At 60.0% G+C, this 18,420-nt stretch overlaps 1 protein-coding gene and 2 non-coding genes across 3 annotated transcripts; 2 read left to right on the top strand and 1 right to left on the bottom strand.

Annotated features, from left to right (window-relative positions):
* Nucleotides 1-1,038: 1,038 nt before the first annotated feature.
* On the top strand, nt 1,039-1,202 carry LOC142041277 (U1 spliceosomal RNA). The gene has a single exon (XR_012653398.1). It is a non-coding gene; the product is annotated as a U1 spliceosomal RNA (small nuclear RNA).
* A 700-nt stretch (nt 1,203-1,902) lies between these two features.
* On the bottom strand, nt 1,903-2,066 carry LOC142041286 (U1 spliceosomal RNA). The gene has a single exon (XR_012653406.1). It is a non-coding gene; the product is annotated as a U1 spliceosomal RNA (small nuclear RNA).
* An 806-nt stretch (nt 2,067-2,872) lies between these two features.
* TMEM214 (transmembrane protein 214) lies at nt 2,873-18,405 on the top strand. The gene is made up of 17 exons (XM_075048818.1): nt 2,873-3,087; nt 3,431-3,636; nt 5,875-6,025; nt 7,259-7,393; nt 9,060-9,142; nt 9,918-10,023; nt 11,166-11,247; nt 13,062-13,163; nt 13,273-13,414; nt 14,139-14,230; nt 14,359-14,407; nt 14,984-15,097; nt 15,435-15,552; nt 16,009-16,105; nt 16,369-16,537; nt 17,201-17,352; nt 17,861-18,405. The coding sequence occupies exons 1-17, from the start codon at nt 2,877-2,879 to the stop codon at nt 17,985-17,987; spliced, it is 2,136 nt and encodes a 711-aa protein (XP_074904919.1). The 5' UTR covers nt 2,873-2,876; the 3' UTR covers nt 17,988-18,405.
* The last annotated feature ends 15 nt before the right edge of the window (nt 18,406-18,420 follow it).

Genomic DNA, 18,420 nt, shown 5'->3' with positions numbered 1-18,420 from the left:
CCCTGAAGCGGTCAGGCAGTTGGGCCAGATGATCCTTGTAGGTCCGTTCCAGCTGAACTACCCTACCCTATCCCATCCTACCCTTTTATCCCTGAGCAGGACAGCACATGGTGTACCCCTGGGGTTGGCTGTCCCAGCTGGGTCCCCTCTGGCTCCTTGCCCACCCCAGCTGCCTTCAGTGCTTCAGTTCAAGGGGTTGGAAGTCCTGCAGGATGGCACTGAACCTGTCCCCATCCTGTCCCTCTGCCTGGATCGTCATTGTTCTCAAGGGCAGAGGCTTTTAAGGTCCCTAGAAGGGACCCAGCTCCCTGGGGAGGAAAGAGCAAGAGATCCTCTCTCTCTGTGGGTCAGGGATGGGTCCGTGTGTCCTTGGACACCAGGACCCCTCGTGCCACCTCTGGTCGGAGAGGGCTGACCCTGCGCCATCCTGCCCAGCCACGGACGTGCCCGACGGTCCAGGGGCAGGAGCCACAGGGATGGACGTTTCCCCCAGTGCCGCGTTTGGGGGGAGCGACATTTGTCCCTCAAAAGTCCCCCTTCCTCGGCAACGCTGGCTCTGCTGCTCGGCTCCGGCAGGTGCAAATCCCTGGACACGGCGGCCGTTCCCCGCCGGTTCCGCACTTCCCGCTGGTTCCGCATTTCCCGCCGGTTCCCCATTTCCCGCCGGTTCCCCATTTCCCGCCCTTCTGCCGGGTGTTCCGCGTTTGGGAGTTCCGACCCTGGAAGGAGCCCGGCCGGGCTGTGGGCGGGGCCACGCAGAGCGCGCCGCCGCCGGCTGGGCCGCCAGGGGCGGAGCCTTGCGGGACGCGGGGCATGTCCATGCAGATCAGGCAGGGCGCGGGATGGCGGGACGTATCACCGTGACAAGAAGACGCCGGCCACGGGCGTCGCAGGAGCTGCGTGGGCGCCGCGCGACGGGCAGAAGTGGGGTTTAGAGTGAGAGGCGTGCGCGGGTGTGGCGTGGGAGTGTGGGCGCGTGTGTCCGTGTGTTAGGAGTAGGTGGTGGTGCGTGCGGCGTTGTCGGGTGTGTTGGAAGGCATACTTACCTGGCAGGGGAGACACCATGATCAGGCAGGTGGTTTTCCCAGGGCGAGGCTCATCCTCTGCACTCCGGGTGTGCTGACCCCTGCGATTTCCCCAAATGCGGGAAACTCGACTGCATAATTTGTGGTAGTGGGGGACTGCGTTCGCGCTCTCCCCTGGTTTTCTTGTGGTAAAACTAGAAGTGGCGGAGATGAAAAGGATAACAGAGCGGATAGCTCGGTCTTCCCGCTGTTCAGCTACAGATCGTAACGCAGGAGGACTGAGGAAAAGGGCGGCGGGTAGGTCCGTCTGCGCGGGCCACGTCCCCAGTGCTGGCGGGGGAAGAGCCGTCTCGCCGCAGCCACGATTCCCACCATCTCGGCGGGCAGGCGGAGCAGTAATGGGACGGGCAGCGGAGGCCGGGCTGGGGCGCAGCGGTTCCCGCAGGAGCCGGGGCTTTTCCGTGGCTTTTAAAGCCGCGATCGGAACTTGGCGGTAATGGCCAGAACAAGGTATTTCCCTACCCACGAGCATCGCGTCCTCTTCCTGACGCGATGGCTCCAGCGCGGCTGCCTGAGCCAGGTCCCGAGGTCCCACGGCGGGACCTTTCCGCGTACCGGATGTCCATCGGCCCCGCCGGTGCCAGCAGCGAGAGCAGTCCCGTCATTTCACCCCCCCGACTCAAGCTCCATTCCCAAGGGCCGCGAGGGAAGGGCGGAACGCGGACCGCAGAGACCCCTGCAGACGGACACTGGAGCGCGGCCAGCCCCCAACTAAGTCACCGCCGTGCGGAACGGTCACAGCGATAATACAAGCACAGAAACGCGTAGTAATAAGCAGCCTCCTACGAAACTGTTTCTATTTTTGCCACAAGAAAACCAGGGGAGAGCGCGAACGCAGTCCCCCACTACCACAAATTATGCAGTCGAGTTTCCCGCATTTGGGGAAATCGCAGGGGTCAGCACACCCGGAGTGCAGGGGATGAGCCTCGCCCTGGGAAAACCACCTGCCTGATCATGGTGTCTCCCCTGCCAGGTAAGTATGCCTGCTCTCCCGCCCGGCAACGCCGCACGCACCACCACCTACTCCTAACACACGGACACACGCGCCCACACTCCCACGCCACACCCGCGCACACCTCTCACTCTAAACCCCACTTCTGCCCGTCGCGCGGCGCCCACGCAGCTCCTGCGACGCCCGTGGCCGGCGTCTTCTTGTCACGCTGATATGTCCCGCCATCCCGCGCCCTGCCTGATCTGCATGGACACGCCCCGCGTCCCGCAAGGCTCCGCCCCTGGCGGCCCAGCCGGCGGCGGCGCGCTCTGCGTGGCCCCGCCTCACCTGCAACGCCCCGCCCTGCATCTACTGTGTCTGCATAGCCCCGCCCCTCCCTCGAAGGCCTCGCCTCCTTGCACCTCGGCCGGCGGCGGCGCTATCTGCATGGCCCCGCCCCACTCTGCAGGCCCCGCCCCTCCGCCTTCTCGTGCCGCTCTCTCTTGTGACGTGCCGTGCCCGCGGCCTGCGGAGGAGACGGAGCGGGCCGGTGCCGCCTTTGGGGCGGCGGCGGCTGCAGGTCGGCCGTGCCGTGGCCCGCGGTAGCGGCTCCGACAACGCGAGCAATTCCGGGGCGGGCGGCGGAGACCTCCCGGCGGCGGCCGCGCTGCGGGGGCGGAGCCGGGCCTCTCTGGGGGCGTAGCTAGCCCCCTATGTGGGCGGAGCCTGCTGGCCCCGCCTGGGGCGGGGGGTGGGGGCTGGCGCGTCACGCAGCGCGGCTGGGCGGGGGGGGAGACGTGGCACCCGCCGCGCGGGTCCCGTTTGCGCGGCGGCGGCCAATCGGCGAGTCCGGCGGGCGCATGCGCCCCGCCCCTCTCCTCTCGGCGCCGTCCTCCTCCCGCTCCCCTGGGCCGGCGGCGATGGCGGCGATGGCGGCGGCGCGCCCGGGCCCGGCCTCGGCCGGCGGCGGGCGCTGGGAGGTGGTGCGGAAGGGCCGGCGGCCCGCGGGCGGCCCCGGCAGCCGCCGCGCCCTGGGGGAGGCCAACGCCGGCCGCGCGTTGCCTTTGGCCGGTGAGTGCCTGGGGTGTCGCGGCCCGGCGGCCTCCCCCGGGGCGGGCTGCGAGGGGCCCGGCGGGTCCTGCGGCGCCCCGGGGACGGGGGGGTTTGCTGGGGGCCGGGTGGTCTCAAGTGGGGCCGTGGGCGAGCGGAGCCCGGGGGCCGGTGGCGGGACCCGGGGGCCGGTGGCGGGACCCGGGGGCCGGTGGCGGGACCCGGGGCGGGCCCGATCCACCCCCCACCCCCGCGCTGGGGCTCAGTCCCGGTTTGCCCATTGGGCCCGGGGACCGCCGGTGCGCCGCGTCGGTCCTGTCGGCGGAGCCCTCGTCCACCTTTTCCCCTTTCCCCCGGGTTCCAGCTCCCATCGCTACCTCCGACACCATCTTCGAGCTGGGCTTCGAGCGGACGCTGAAGAAGCAGAACAAGGAGCAGGTCCCTCCCGTGTCGGCGCCTGAGCAGCCACACCGGAAACAGCACGCGGGCAAGAGTGCGAAGAAGCCGTCGGTGAACGACGCCAGCGTCAAGCCCGGCAAATGCCGCTCGCTGGAAGAAGCCCTGAGAACCGTGAGTGTGCCTGGCCAGGCTGTGCCCTCATGGGTGCCCTGCCTGCGGGCTGCTCGTCCCCATGCCGCCCTGTTCCTGCAGGCCTGAGAGTTCCCAGCTCACTCCTGACCCACACCAATGCAGCAGAGCCGAAGCTCCGGGTGCTGTTGTTCCCTGGCTGGCATTCCAGCAGCCTGTGCTCTCCACCACTTTGGGAGCGAGAGCCTGGTCGCTCAGGGTGTTGTTAAATCCTATAGAAGGGAGCAGCAGAAAGAGTACATTGTCCTGTTTTGGTTCAGGCTTACAGCACGGGTTCATCGCATCCCCGGAGGAGGAGGCCAGCTCCCGCCTCCCACCGCCTCTCTGCTGGGAGACCCCCTCAGGCTCATTAACGTGCCCCTGCCTTCTTGCAGGGATGAGCGCTCCTGCCTGCCTCTGGCTGTGGCCCAGGGTGGTCGCGTTCGCTGTGGGAGCAGAACAGGTGGTGCTCGGTGCTTTGGCGAGCACCAGGCTGGCCTGGGAGATCTGTCTCGTGCTTGAAGTTGTACTTTTGCTGTAGGCAGGAGACAGAACAGCAGGAGGTGGCTGGAAGGGAATTTCTGGTTTCTTTCTTCACCCACTCCCTGTCTGCTGTCTGGGAGGAATCCTGAGAAAATGTCATTGGTGAAACCCCCTCCCTGTCTGACCGGCTGAGGCCCTGGGGAGCCGTTTCTGCAGCTCACGCTCCCTGCGTTTTAGATGAATCTGTAGAACTCGTTTGTCTTCCTCCCGCCTGTTCTTGTGGTGTCTGAGCATGGATGCATTTTAGAAGGGAACCCCAAATTGACTCTCTGTTGAGGTAACATGTCCGCTGGGAAAGCGTCTGCCCGGCAGGGCTCTCCCGCAGTGGTTGCCCACCCAGCTCCTCACTTTCACTTGAGTGTTGGGTCTTGTTTGTGCCCTGAGCACCTCTGATCTCCCCTGCAGCAGGGGTGGGGGGGTTTCCTCCGCTCCACTGGGCACAAGCGATTCTCCACATCCAGCTTTTGCCCATGGAGACAGCTTGGAGCAAATTAACATGTTATTTCTGTGTGTGTCAGGGCAGATATTCTTCAGGGAGAGCGGCCTGGGGCTGAAGCGTGGTTGCCCTGTAACTGCTCCGCACAGCTCAGCAGCGACAAATGCCATTGTGTGACTGTTGCTCTGTCAGCTTCGCTGACAGCGTCATTTCGTTTTTTGACGTAGCAGTAGCTATTTTTTTTCTTATTCCTCTTTTCAATATGGTTGCTGAAATAAACATGCAACAAAAGGTGACCAACTCAGATTTAGTAACGTGCTATGGCTGAAATCCGCTGTGTACTGAAATGTTAGACTCTGCAAAACTTCAAACAGCTGTTAGTCTTGCTGCATCTCCTAAATTCCCTGAAGTGTAGATAGGGTATCTCTCCCTGCGAGCTTGAAGATAATTGTGAATTTAAAAGCAGACAATAAGCATGTTTTATGACAAATAGCACAGGCGGAGGAAGGTGAAGGGATGTGAGCTGCTCTCTGTACTCGTGGTTTGTTGGTTGCAGGTTGTTAATTGGGTAGGTCTTGATGATCTTGGCTATTTTCTTCTTGGAGGACTGTGGGTGCAGAGTTGCCTGATGGTGCCCGCACAACCCAGCCACACTGGGATAACACTGGCCTGATCCTCCCCGAGCTGCAGCCTTGAGCTGTCTCCTGCCCAGAGTGAGCCTTTGACGATGCCAGCGTGCTCCTCGGCGGTTTGCACAGAGCCGCCTGGTCCCAGGCAATGCTTGCCGCAGGGCATGTGGGAGCACAGAGTGGCAGAGCTGCAGCTGGCATGCCAGCGCCAGCGGGAAGGTGGAGCAGGGCTCTGAGGAAGGGGAAGAGCTCATTCCTGCAGCTGTGCCAGTGCAGCCTGTCCTTCTGACATCTCTGTTGGCTCTGGGGCTTTCTGCAGCCCCTTCGGTGCCAGGCGCTTGCAGTTCCCCATGTGGGCTTTGTTATTCCCCGGTAGCGATCTTTGCTAATCTGAAGAAAATGTGTTTCCAGTACAAAACAAAGTGCTGTTTCCCATTTGCATTAGCAGGTGGTGGATTGGGGGGGGGGGGCGCTGTTTCCATGTGGGAAGGGCAGTGTTCTCAGGATGAAGGTGGGGAGCATTCCACTCTGTGCCCAGCAGCCCCTTAGGAGCTGAAGTTAACTTCCTTCTTTCTGTGCTTTTTGAGTAGTTCTGCACATCCTGAGTTGAACCTGTCTGTCTGTCACTTCCAGCTCGACTTGGCAGATCTGCAGAAGGAGCTGGATAAAAGCCAGAGCGTGTTCCCCGAGAACCCCTCCGTCTGGGTGAAGGACCTGGCCAGCTATCTCAACTACAAGCTGCAGGCACCCAGGAGTGACCCCACGCTCAGCCAGCACCCCCACGGTCAGTGGTGTTTAACCTGCCCCACTACTGGGGGGAGGCTGCACCCTGGAGCTTTGCTCTGGAGTGGCCTTGTGTTCACAGAGGTGTGCAGAGCCGTGGAGCGTGTGGGGCAGGCGCTTCTCTGCATCTGGGCCAGCTCAGCATGGTCCTTAAAACCATGTGGAGCCGAGTGGTGGGGTGATGGGGCAAATGGGCACAGGGTGCGGTGTGGGACAGTGCCCAGGAAGAAGAAGCCGCTGACTGATCCCCTCCTGTCCCCCCCCAGGCAATCTTAGAGAATCATTTAGGTTGGAAGAGACCCTTAAGATCATCAAGTCCAACTGTCTTGGTCCCAGCAGGAAGAATTGAAGGAGTTCAGTGCTCTATTCTTTGCCAGGTTTCTTTTGTGCAGGTTTCTTAAGAGTACAGGTTAAAGGACAACTCACTAAAGAGGCAGTTTTTAGAAACATCAGAGCAGACAGGACCAAAACAGTCACAGACATGAAAGGGAAAAAATCTCCTGTTTTCACCTGAGACAAATCAGTTCAAGCCTGTCCCACAGTCCAGGCTCGTTCCCTGCAAACTGAGACGTTTGGGCTTTTCTTTGTTTTTTTCCCCCCTTCCAAACAGGTGGTTTTTCTGTGCCAAAACTGTTTTAGGAAACTTGGTAATAGAAAAGGCACAAGACTGGTGTTCTTTATTCAACAAATAAAATGGGGATTGTTTGCTTGATTCTGTGATATCACTACAGTTGACTTGCCTTGACTACAAAGACAATGGAATTGTCTATACAGTTGGCAAATTAGAGACTTTCCCTAGTCACCCCTTCTCTGTAAGGACCCATGACCTGTACCTACTATTGTGGAACTCAGGAATCTGCTTGCAGGTATCTGCACTCATCTTTAAAAGGGATGTTCTGGCTGGGTTTCCCTTTCATCCATGACCTGTTGGTCTACAGTTGCTTTGAGCACTTGTTGCTAGGGGTGGCAATGGGTAAAAGAGCAGAATATCTTCTCAACACCTGTGTACATCCTGCAGTATCAACATTTAACAGAAAGCAATCCTTTATTGCTGAAATAGATGCATCTAATGTAGAGTGACTGAGAAAGAAGCCACTTGTTGACTGTGTGGTGTATGAGAACAAGTTGCTTCTCTGCGACCACCTTGCACACTGGGTCAGCTTCTTGCAGCTGCAGCTAAAAGTCTCACAAACTGGCACTTGCTAAACTCTTCCTACTCCTGTGTTGCCTCCAGACTATCCGTACTGCCTCGTGAGCAAGGAGCTGAAGAACATCATCAGAACCCTGCTGGGAAGGTCATCCAGTGTGCTGGAGCTCTTCTTCGACCACTGTATTTATACCATGCTACAGGAGCTGGATAAAACCCCAGGTAAGATGCGGTCGGTGCAGGTCTGGGGCACCGACACACCCGTTGTGCTCCATTAGTGTGGCAGTTCTTCTACAAGGCAGTCTGGTACTGAGGTTTTCTGACCATGGGGATGCTGCTGCTCCTTGTCACCTGTTTTAAGAGCTCTTCTGAATTCCTCTGTGGAGAAAGTGAAGTGGGAAACTCCTTCTGTGCATCTTGTGTGCCATGAGGGGCTGTTCCTGCCCAGGTGGCTCGTCGGTGTGATGCAAAATGCTGTTGAGGCTGTGGGGTTTGGGGCTGCAGGAGCCAGAGCAGGCATAGCTGGGTGTAAGGTATGAGCCCAGCATGGTGCTGTCAAGGGGAGAATTGCAGACCAAAGGGTGCGTGGTGGAAAATGCCTTTGCAAGGGCTTTCGCATTGTGGCGTGTGTTGCTGCAGCTTTTAAAATGGGGCCGTTTGGCCTTATGAAACTTGGTAAAAGTTGTTTTGTTGCTGTGCTGCAGTGAGGGTGTTTCCTGCGAAGCGAGGGGTCCTATCTGAGCTGCCGTGCGGGGAGCAGGTGGCTGTTTCTACCCCCTGAGCAGAGCACTCAGATGCCCAGCAGTGTTGGCTGGGTCTTCAGGCAGCCAGAAGCAGCATCCTGAACGTTGGCAGTAGCCTGCTGCTTTCAGCAGAGTGCAGACATAAACCCTAAATGCCTGTTTCCATACATCCTCTGCCATACCGGCAGCTGCCGGCAGCTTTAGAAGCAGCACCCAGGTACTGCCGGTTCCCAGCCCCCGGCTCTGCTGTTTCCTGCGCTCAATGGCCGGTAACCCCACGTGCTGTTTGTTTCCATCACAAAACCTGCCTGGCTGATAAAAACAATGGGAGAGGAGTAGCACAAAATAGTTGTTAGCAAATGGCCGAGGTGCTGCTTTGCTCTGGGAGTCGCGTTCATATGTCATTTGGGAAGATGCTTGGCTATCAGCAGAGCTACCGCAGGGTCGGTCTGTGCCAGGGAGGACTGAGGGGCTCCACCTGGTGCTGCGGCTGCGCTGGCCTCTTCTGCCACCACCGCTGCCCTTCCATCAGCCTGACTGTGTTGTGGGCTGGTGTGGCCGGTGCATCAGGCGTGAAAGCCATGTGCACCCCAGGGGAGGGTCGTGGCAGCATTGGGACCGTGCCGGAGAGCAGGACTGGCCTGGAGGGAGCCAGCCTCTGCCGTGGGGCGCAGCCAGCCCCTGCCATGGCCAAGCCACCCATCCTGGGGGATGGGTTCTCTGGACGGCTCCTGAGAACCACAGGGGTCCCCTGAACCCTCCCTCTCTTTTGAACATGAACAAGGGGGAAACGAGCCCTTGGAAGCTCCCAGACTTGGGGCTGTGACCATGTCTTCCTGCTGCGGGGGGAGCTTTAGGAAGCTGCTGGTGGGTTTCTGAGGGTCTGTGGGGTCTGTCCTGCTTCTGTGGGCTGGAGCCCTGCAGTGGGGGGTCCTAGGCAGAGGATGGGTCAGGGGCAGCCGAGGAAAGAGCAAGACCCATGCTGCTGTGGTGGAGCTCATGCCCAGAGCTTATTAGCCAGTGAACAGGGCAGGTCTGCGCAGAGGGGGTCGTCAACCCTCCCTGCATTCTGGGAGTATTGCAGGGGGAGGGAGGCATGTGAAGCGGCCCGTGGCTGAGAAGGCCCCTTCTGTGCTCTCTTTCAGGGGAGTCTTTGCATGGGTACAGAATCTGCATCCAGGCAGTGCTTCTGGACAGGCCCAGAATCGCCACGATGAACCTAGGCAAGGTGAGCTGGATACCTGGGTTTGCAGGCGCTTTCCTGCAGATGCAGTAAACCCGGCTGTGCTGCTCCTCCTCTTGCCCTGACGATCCCCCAGTGCAACCGGACAATGAACATCTGTCCCCGTTAATTGGAAGCCCTTTGGGACCTGTTGGGGTTGTCCTGCTCATGAAGCCCTTGTGCCTCCCTGTGCTTGTAACCCATGCAGAGGGACTGGTACCTCCAGTATCTGCCCTCCTCCCCAGATGTGCTGGAGCTGCTGTAAGCACCAGTGTCCTGCGGTGTCTTTTCTTTAAAGACCTTGTCCAAAGCTCGCGCTCCCTCTCTGCTGCACGCTCTGTGCTCTGCTGCTCTCAGAGGGAGCAGAACATGTCCACCCTTGGCTGTGCTCAGCGGTCAGGCAGCCGTGGGACAGGAATGAGGGTTTCTGGGGTCCAGCTCCTTCGAAGCAAGTGGCTGAGAGGGTGATGGTGGCTGCAGCTCGGCTGCTGTCCAGCACCATGTGGTGCCAGCAGCTCTGCTTCCCCAGGGCTGGGGTTTGGGATTCTGCCTGCCACCAGCCAGCACGGCTCCTTGGCCTTGCCTGGTGCTGAGGGTCCCTCCTGGGGGGCCAGGGGCTCCACCCCACGCCGGGGGCTGCTCCCTGCCAGGCTGGGCAGCCCAGGGCCTGGTGGAGCTGCTGTGGTCCTGCGGCACTGGTGGCCCCACGAGGTGACACAGCAACATTGGGGTGGGACAGGCTGAGGCTCTTCTCAACTAACATGGCTTGTCTTCACCCCAGTACTTGGAGGTGTTACGGTCCCACCAGAACAGGCCAGCGAAATGCCTTACCGTCCTCTGGGCACTGGGACAGGCCGGATTCACGGACCTCCATGAGGGCCTGAAAGGTGAGAGCCGGGAGTGGCAGGCTGGGCACCCGTCCCTGCCCAGGGGGCTTCCCCTCCCCTGGGGAGCGGGAGGACAGCCAGGGCGGCCCCCGGTACTGCCCACGCATGTCTGCTCCTACTGATGTTACCGCTCCGGCACATGGTCTGCATTAAAACGCGCCCTCACGCTGCTGAAACGCTGGAGAGGGGGCTGCAGCGCTTGGGGGGGCCCGGGGGCAAATGGCTCCGGGGGGACGCCTGGGAACTGGTTTGTCTGCAGCTGCTGCGGGTGCCTCCCAGTGAGGGCATACCAGGCCTGTCAGATGCTCATTTGGGAGCAGAATCACAGAATCATTTAGGTTGGAAAAGACCCTCAAGACTGAGTCCAATCGAGTGGTGGTGTCCCCCACGCTGCGGTGGGGCTGGCTTGGGGTTTGCTGACTGGCGTGTTGCTGCTCGCTGGTCCCAATGGCTCGTTACGCCTCGTGTGTGCCTTCATTCCTTGGCCATATATGTTAAAGGCTAGTCACCACCGCAGAAGGGGAGCAACTTGTGCTGAAGTGTGTTTATAGAGGCAGAAATACTCAATGTTTAGAGTGGTGACATTGTAGAGCTGTGTAAAGTGGTTAATTATTTTCGGGGAAGCTGGAGATGTCACAAGAAGCAGGTTGCTTACAGAAGGGTGAGTTCAAATCTTGTGCCCAGCCTCAGCGGCCCCTCTGCAATGATAGAAACTGTCCTTATGGCATCTTGTCTCTGGAGAGCATCTCCCCCTGGCAGGGTCAGGGAAACTGCTGGATCCCAGGAGGAACCATCCTGCCTGGAAAGACAGGGAGCGTGCTGCTCTGCCATTCCTCTGAGAGCAGGCAATGTAGCATGGCTGCCCTGGAGCCCTTCCTGAGGGATACGTCTGTGTCTGTTTGCCTGCTGGGCGTTTTGAGTGGGGGAATGAGGTGATGGTTTGTCCTGGGTTTAAATATAGCTGTGGTCCTGGCACCTGAGCGTTCCTCTGCTTTTCAGTTGCCACTTGCGGACCCAAGGAGCACTTGTGCTGATGGAAGGAGCGCGCAGCACAGCTGGGGAGTGCTCGGTGTTGCCTGGGGTGTGGAGGCATGGCAGGAGCTCTCCTGCTCCCTGATCTGACCACTGCCTCTCTCCTGCAGTGTGGCTCGGTGTCATGCTCCCGGTGCTTGGGATCAAGTCTCTCTCCCCATACGCCGTTGCCTACCTGGACCGTCTGCTGATGTGAGTTACACCTCACTTTCATTATCAGGGTATCTTCGTTCAGAGGAATGAAAGCCTGCCGGGGCTGCTGGGTGTGCTGTGACTTTGTGTCTGCATTGTGCTGGTGTAAAAAACCTGAGCATGTGTGTGTAAGAGTGCAAGTGAGTGGGTGGGTGTGACCCGGAGAGCCTGCAGCGGTGGGCTTGCCATCCAGGTTAGTTTGTCCCTGATCTTTGGTGGCTGCCTGTTGTGTTGGGTGTCCACACAGCATTTGCAGTGCCTCCTGACCGCCTCTGGTGCTTTGATGATGCTGGTTCCACTATGGCTCTATAGAAATGCTGGATTTCTGCACAGGTTTCCTCTCTGGCCCTGCTGGTGCCTTTCCTAAAATGGGGGGAAAAGGTGCTGATGGTGGAGGGGAAGCAGAGCCCTTCCCCGGCCAGCCCCGGTCACCTCCCCGGGGCAGGCAAGTAGCTGAGCCGCTCCTTGGCTCTGGCTGGGATGTCAGGACAGGCTGCTCTGGTGCTGCAGCTCGAGGCCACAGCAGCACTGGTGTGACCCTGTGCCAGGAACAGGCTTCTCCAGTGCCTGCGCACCTCATCGCCTGCCCAGCGTGCCTGGGGGAGCACAGCTCCACTCTGAGCGCAGGTGGTGTCCATGCCCGGAGGGATGGCACTCAGAGGAGCAGGGTCCCCATGGCTGCCAGCTCTTGCGTTGCACAGGTGCGTTGGGGTTCCCAGCTGCAGCGAGAGGTGCCTGCAGCATCAGCCTTTGCAGGCAGATGAGCTTTTCCCTGCAAGAAGGGAGGTGGCGTTTGGCTGAGAGTCGGGATAGGCAGCTCTGCTGGCCTTTGCGCGGGTGAAGGCAGCCGCCGTCTCTGGCATCGCCACCTCAGCATGGTGTAAGGAAGCTGGACATTACTGCGGCAGTTCCAGCGCCTGGTGTGGAAGAAAGTCTGGTGCTGCATAGCACAGATAGCTGGCACGGAAATGGGAAAGGTCAGGAGCGGTTTTGTGGTGAGCACTGAGGGGCATCCACTGCCCTTCCTAAGGGTTCAAGAGCTTTTATTTAAGGGGTTCTTTTTACAACTTCACTGTAACAAGAATGTTGCATTTGGTTGTGCTGGAGGACTTTATGGAGATGCATCAAGCCAAACTTCACAGTTCATCCTGATCTTTCTGAAACTTTATTTAATTAGTTTTCCACAATCTGGTTTCTCTTCTCTGACTACATTTAATTTACCAGCAACCACAGCCACAGGCCTGCCAGACCTCTGTTGTCTGCAGCTTCTCGGGGGGGGAAAAAGACCACATGAACCCTTGTGCCTGACACCAGTAGTGGGTGCCAACACTGCCTCTCGCTCGGGTCACTGGAAGCGGCTTACACAAACCGCTTTTTTTTCCTCTGTGTGCTTTGGCAATGGGGCCGCAGTGGGAGTGTGGGAAAACCAAGAGCACCAAGGGCCGGGGGCTGCTTGGCTGCTGTGGTCCGGGGATGGGGGGGGGGGGCTGTCTCCTCTCAGCCCCCTGAGGTCGCCTGCCTTCTCCCAGGGGTGTAGAGGCAGCTGCCTGCATCCATCCTGTCTGGCTGGCTGCTGCCAGGATGGAATACGGCCCCTGGAGCCCCGGAGCTGCCTGCTGACTGTGCAGGGCATCTCTGAGTAGCAGCGAAGGCAGATGACTGTGGTGGCCAGAAACTGCCTGCGTGTACCTGATCAGTGTGTCCCGCTGAAGGGAAACTGCCAGTGCCAGGGCAAGGGCGGCCCTTCCCTCCAGGGCTGCATTCGTCCGCCGGCATATCTGTCACAGCTCATGGGGTTTGTTTCTGCTGCGCAGGATGCACCCAAACCTGACCAAAGGCTTCGGTATGATTGGACCCAAGGATTTCTTCCCCCTCCTGGACTTTGCCTTCATGCCCAACAACTCGCTGCCGCCCAGGTATGCTGGCACCCCCCTCAGCACATCCCAGCGTGGGCTGCACTGTGGGCCGAACGCCCTGGTCGCCCCGCTGACCACTCTCTGCAGCCCCGGTGTCATCTCCCCTCAGCCTGCAGGAGCAGCTGCGGCGGCTCTACCCTCGCTTGAAGGTGCTGGCGTTCGGCGCGAAGCCGGAGACAGCGCTGCACACCTACTTCCCCTCCTTCCTCTCCCGAGCTACACCGAGCTGCCCTCCCGGCATGAAGAAAGAGGTGAGCCCTGAGCAGGGGACCCACGGCTGTTGGTCCCGTGGGACCCCCAGTCCCAGCCTGTCGCTGCGTGGCTCAGGGCAGCCCTGGTGCGCCAGCAAGGAGGGACAGCTGAGCAGGTCCGTTCCTCCCTGCCCAACCCGCTGTGGTGGGTGCCGGGGCTCTGCCATCTGCTGGCCAGGTTCCCCGGCATGGCTGGGTGCTGGCCACCTCTCATTGTGGGCTTGGCTCCCCCGTCTTGGAGGCTGAATGGGCAGGTGGGAGTGTGTCCCTGTAAAAGAGGGAGTGGGACCTTCCCAGGAGCAGTGAGTGTCAGGTCAGCACCCAGCCCAGCTGGCCTGTGAGGTGCTGGAAGACAGGTCAGGTTCGGTGGTCCCCCAGCTGCCTGGGGAGGGAGGCTTGGGGAGAGCCCACACAGCAGCAGCAGGCCAGATACATGCCGTCATGAGGCAAGGATGGTGATCGCAGGCCATCGCAAAGCAAGGACAGAGATCGTGAGCCAGGGTTTCTGCCACCCACACCCAAGGTCTGGGAATGCCGGGCCTGTGAGTTCGGTGCCCCAGGAGCTGGCTGGGATAAGAGCAGCGAGCTGGCAGGTTTGGGGGATAGTCGGCTGCGCCGGCCTACAGCCTAAGGCACGGTGTGTCTGATGCACCAAACTGAGTGACATGTGTCACGCTGGGGGCCAGGATTGGGTGTGATGATGTGGTGTGCGGTCTCTTCCCAGCTCCTGACCTCCATGAGCCAGTGCCTGAGCCTGGACCCCCTGACCTTCAGCGTCTGGAGGCAGCTGTACACCAAGCACCTCTCTCAGTCCAGGTCGGTTTGTGCCTGCTGCCTGCCTGCTGCTCTGAGCAGGGCCAGCACCAACCTGCTAGCATTTAGGAGTGTGTTAAGTTGCTTCTCGGAGCTCCTGACTGAGCCCTGTGTTCTCTTTCCCCCCATAGTTTGCTTCTGAACCATCTGTTGGAGTCCTGGGACAGCAGCAGCAAGAAGGTAGGAATGAGCTGTGGAAAGGAGTTACATGGGGTGGGGAGACAACATACCTGTGCTGCTGCAGGAGGTCCCTGTGGGACCTGTGTGTGCCCACCCGGCACTGCTCCAGCACACTGGCGGCTCAGCTGGGTCCACTGGTGTGAGTGTCTGTCTGCCAGGCTTGAGAGCCAGCACTTTGTCCTGGGAACAGGCAACATACTGCCCACAGTCAGGGCATTTATCTGCTCGCTGATAGAGAGGAGAGCCCCTTTCCCTCTACGTGCTGCATCAAGACTCAGATATTCTGGATTCAGTCCCCATTAGGCCTCACTGTTCTGGAGCTGTGATGAGTGGGGAGGTCACGCTGGCCATGGCTCAGTGTCCCTAGAGAAGCAGCGCAGCTCCTGCTCCTGTGTGCAGGAGCCTTGGAGGTCTCCCCACAGCCTGATCGTCCTGTAGGTCCTCAGTCTTTCTACCCTTCCCATCTCCTCTCCCTCTGCTCCCTCCTGCAGCCCCTGCGGTGCTGGGTTGTGTGGGTGTGCAGTGCTGCCGGCTCGGGGTGCTTGGTGCCATGACACAGCTCTTGCTTTCCCCAAGGTGCGTCAGTCGCTGCAGGAAACGGTTCGCTCATTCAAAGTAACAAACGAGGAGCTGGTGGCGAGAGGACCCAACAGTGACCAGGACGTGGCCTCCTGCGATGCTGCCTGCAAGGTCAGCCCTGGGCAGGGCTGGGACGGGTGGTGCCTGGTGTCAGCCGGCAGCCAGATTTCAGGGTTATGGTTGGCCTCTCCTGCCACCGGCACGCGCCAGGCTGTGGGCCCCGCTGTGGCACATCTGCAGGACACGCTGAGGACAGATGGTGCTGGCCTTTGTCCATCCTACCAGCTGCTCGGCAGATGACACTCGTTTCCACTGGGAAGCCGGGGGTGGGTGGTGAGAGCAGCCGCGAGTGTGGCAGCATGCTGCCGGAGGGTGCCGCGGCCACACGGGTACCTCCCCGGCCTCGGGAGCCACACGGCGACGGGGTCTCATCCTCCCGCTTATCCAGGAGCTGCTGCGCAAGATGAAGGGCCGGGGCTTCCCCTGGTCGCGGCTGCTGCTCATCCTCCTGGTCTTCGCAGCTGGCTTCGTCCTGCACGATGTCCGTACACACGGCTCCTTCCAGGGTAAGGCGGCATCTTTGTTCATGGCTCTGCGAGATGCGGAGGAATGTCCTTGTGGGACATTAACTTTGCCGTTCTCCTGAGTGAAGCCCCTCCACACCCCTGAGTCTGTGTCACTGGCTGCCCTCAAGCAGCGTGGCCCCGTTGGTCTATCTTTAAATGGGGGGTGCTTGGGGGGGTACGTGGGCTGCGTTGGGCTGGATGTTCTCAGCAGGCTGCAGACAGACCCTCTGCCTGTCCCCTTGCAAGGGTTTCACCCAGGGCTGCCCTAACTCAAGTTTTCTCTCTGATTGGGAGTTTCTGCCCCTCTTTGTCCCATCTTGGAGCATCTTCTGAGATGTTTTGCAGGCAAGCTCAAGCTGTGCGTCCCCAGAGAGAGGCCTCGGGGACAGACTGAGTGCGCAGCTCCTGCAGACCCAGCTGAAGGTTTGCTCAGGGAATGGCTCTTGTGTCTTCCAGCCTCCTCTTCTGCTCACCTGCTTCGTTCCTCTGGCATCCTGCCGGCCTCGCAGCAAGCCTGGCAGAAGGTCTCCCACTGCTGCCTCGAAGGGTACAGGTCAGTGGCAGCGGTGCTGGATGGCAGCATGCATGTCTGCGTGGGTGTGAAGCTGTTCTTGCAGCACAAAGTGATCTCTGTAGGGAGCACTCTCTGCTGGGAATGTGTTCTCCAGCTCTGCCTGAAAGGGCTTTCAGCTCTGCTCTTGAGTTCTCTTCTCCTGGTCTTTGGCAGCAGCTCCAGGTACCTACGTGCCCCCATGGCTCCACCGGCGGTGCTGGGGCAGCCGGCGCTGCCCTCAGCCGACACTTGCTCTCTTCCAGGTGGCTGGAGAGGAGCCTGCCGGTCTACGGCTCCCAAGTGGCAGCCATCCTGCAGCCGCAGCTGGAGCTGCTCTGGGTGAAGAGTGGTGAGGTGGCCCTGTATGTGTCCGAGCAGTGTTCCGCCCTGCTCTCCTGGATCCGCGACAGCCTGCCCTGGTTCATTGAGTGGGTAAGAAGGATGTACCAGCTGCCCGGAGAGATGAGGAATGCTGGCGTAGCCGCAGCCCGTGGGGGCTTGTGAGACTGAAGAGCCCATGTCGGGGGTTCCTGCCAGGTGGCAACGCCAAGGGCAGGAGGTGGGGGGAGAGGCCCGAAGGAGGAGGGCAACAACGCTGTCAGTGCTTCTGCCCCGGCCATCGGCTCAAGCCTGCTGGTGCTGGTGGGTCTGGGGACGGGGAGGCACTGCAGCCCATCTCTGATGCCGTTCTTCCCCCATGGCTACTGCTCACCCTGGCTGCCTTCCAGCTGCCACCAATGACTTTGTCAGGTCTAAAAGGGAGAGGTCTCAAAGATAGCTCACTAGTTTCCTGAAAATCATCAGTTTGGTGGAAGAGGGGCGACTTTAGCATCCCACAGAGCAAGCAGCGTGGGTACTGTGTCTCTGCTGTTTGGTGGAGACGTGCTGTGCCCAAGCCAAGCGGTGAACATGGGGAGGGCTTGGTGATGCCAGACCGTGGAGGGAGAGCGTGGAAAGGGGAGGGAGTGGGACAGCCTGGTTTGGCAGAGCATCATTCACGGGTAACCCAGGCATTGGGCTCCTCGGGGTACACAAACCCAGCACTTGAAGGGGAGGTTGGTGTTAAACCTGCGCCGGCTCTCTCTGCCCCTGCAGCTCCAGTCCCGGGTCCCGGATTCCCTGCTGCACTTCGCCGAGTGCGTCAGAGAGCTGCTGCTCTTCCTGGTGCGAAGCTGCCTGCTGCCACTGCTGGAGTGTGTGGCCGCAGCGCTCGAGCGGGGCTGGAAGCACTGTGTGGACTCCTGCAAGTGAGCATCTCTGCTCTCCTCGAGCCCCCCAGTGCTGCAGGCTCCGATGTTGCTCTGCTTCCCCCGGGGATGATCTCCAAGGCCAGTGCTGCCCCGTGGCTGCCGACGGGGGGGGTCAGTTCCTCGGTACAGCAGCAGAGTCTCCCTGTCCTGGCTGGGGGTGGTTCCTGGTCCTGCTGGGGCAGAGGGGCTGGGACCTGGCACTGTGGCTGGTGTGAGTGACCTGCAGTCCCCCAGAGAGCTTGTACCCCTGTGGGAGCAGCGTTTGCCCTGTGGGCAGCGCAGGCATGTGCCTCTGCCACAGAACCTGCATCCACCCTGAGCTCTGCACCTGCTAAAGGCCGGGTGCGCTCACCCCCGTGAGTGGGCACCGCTGCCAGCTCGAGGGGCTCCCGTCTCCCTCCTGGGCTTGTAATGCTGGGGCTGGGTTGCCGTTGCTGCCTGCAGGTCTGCCCGCCCTGTGGATGGCGGGTTCCCTGCCTGTAACCTGTTCTCCTCGCTTTTCCAGTGGAGAAGTGTCGTGGGACTGCATGAGAGAACACCTGATAAGCTTTACCTATTCTTCTTGGATTTACCTGCAAAACACAACCCTAGCCGTCAAAAACTGGGCCTTGGCTATGATTTCTGGACACTGATCTGCTTTCTGGAGGAGTGAGGACATGGTTGTGCCATCTCCCGATGTTCCAGCCACCGAGGAATATCTTCAGTGCAACTTGGCGCTGGCCCCAGGATGGGGATGCCGAGGGAGATGCATATGGGGACTTTGGGCTCAAATTGGGGCTTACAGGGGAGGGTTTTTTTGTTTTGTTTTGTTTTTTTCCTGGGAAACACAGGTCCAGCTTTTCCCACAGCTTTGGCTTTCCCTGTTCCACTGTCCCTGCTCTAGGTCTTAACCGCATCTGTGATCCCTGTACCTTCATGCTTTTGCCTGCAAGTGCGTCTGCTCCAAAGCATCAAAGGATCAGAGTTGGACACCTGGACATCTCCCCCCTACACCCACACACCCTCCCCCTTCCCATGGGTGAATGAACCACACTGATTTTTTTTATTTTATTTTATTTTTAATTA

The sequence above is a fragment of the Buteo buteo genome, chromosome 17 (assembly GCF_964188355.1).
Source record: "Buteo buteo chromosome 17, bButBut1.hap1.1, whole genome shotgun sequence".
Lineage (NCBI taxonomy): Eukaryota > Metazoa > Chordata > Aves > Accipitriformes > Accipitridae > Buteo > Buteo buteo.
Note: the sequence above shows the minus strand (reverse complement) of the source record. Positions and strands in the feature narration are given on the sequence as shown.

Bases quoted from the DNA above. Each gene is read 5' to 3' on its own strand.
- TMEM214 (XM_075048818.1), top strand. From the start codon at position 2,877: ATGCGCCCCGCCCCTCTCCTCTCGGCGCCGTCCTCCTCCCGCTCCCCT. The intron at 6,026-7,258 runs GTCAGTGGTGTT...TGTTGCCTCCAG, and splicing joins GCTCAGCCAGCACCCCCACG to ACTATCCGTACTGCCTCGTG. The intron at 15,553-16,008 runs GTAAGGCGGCAT...TGTGTCTTCCAG, and splicing joins TACACACGGCTCCTTCCAGG to CCTCCTCTTCTGCTCACCTG.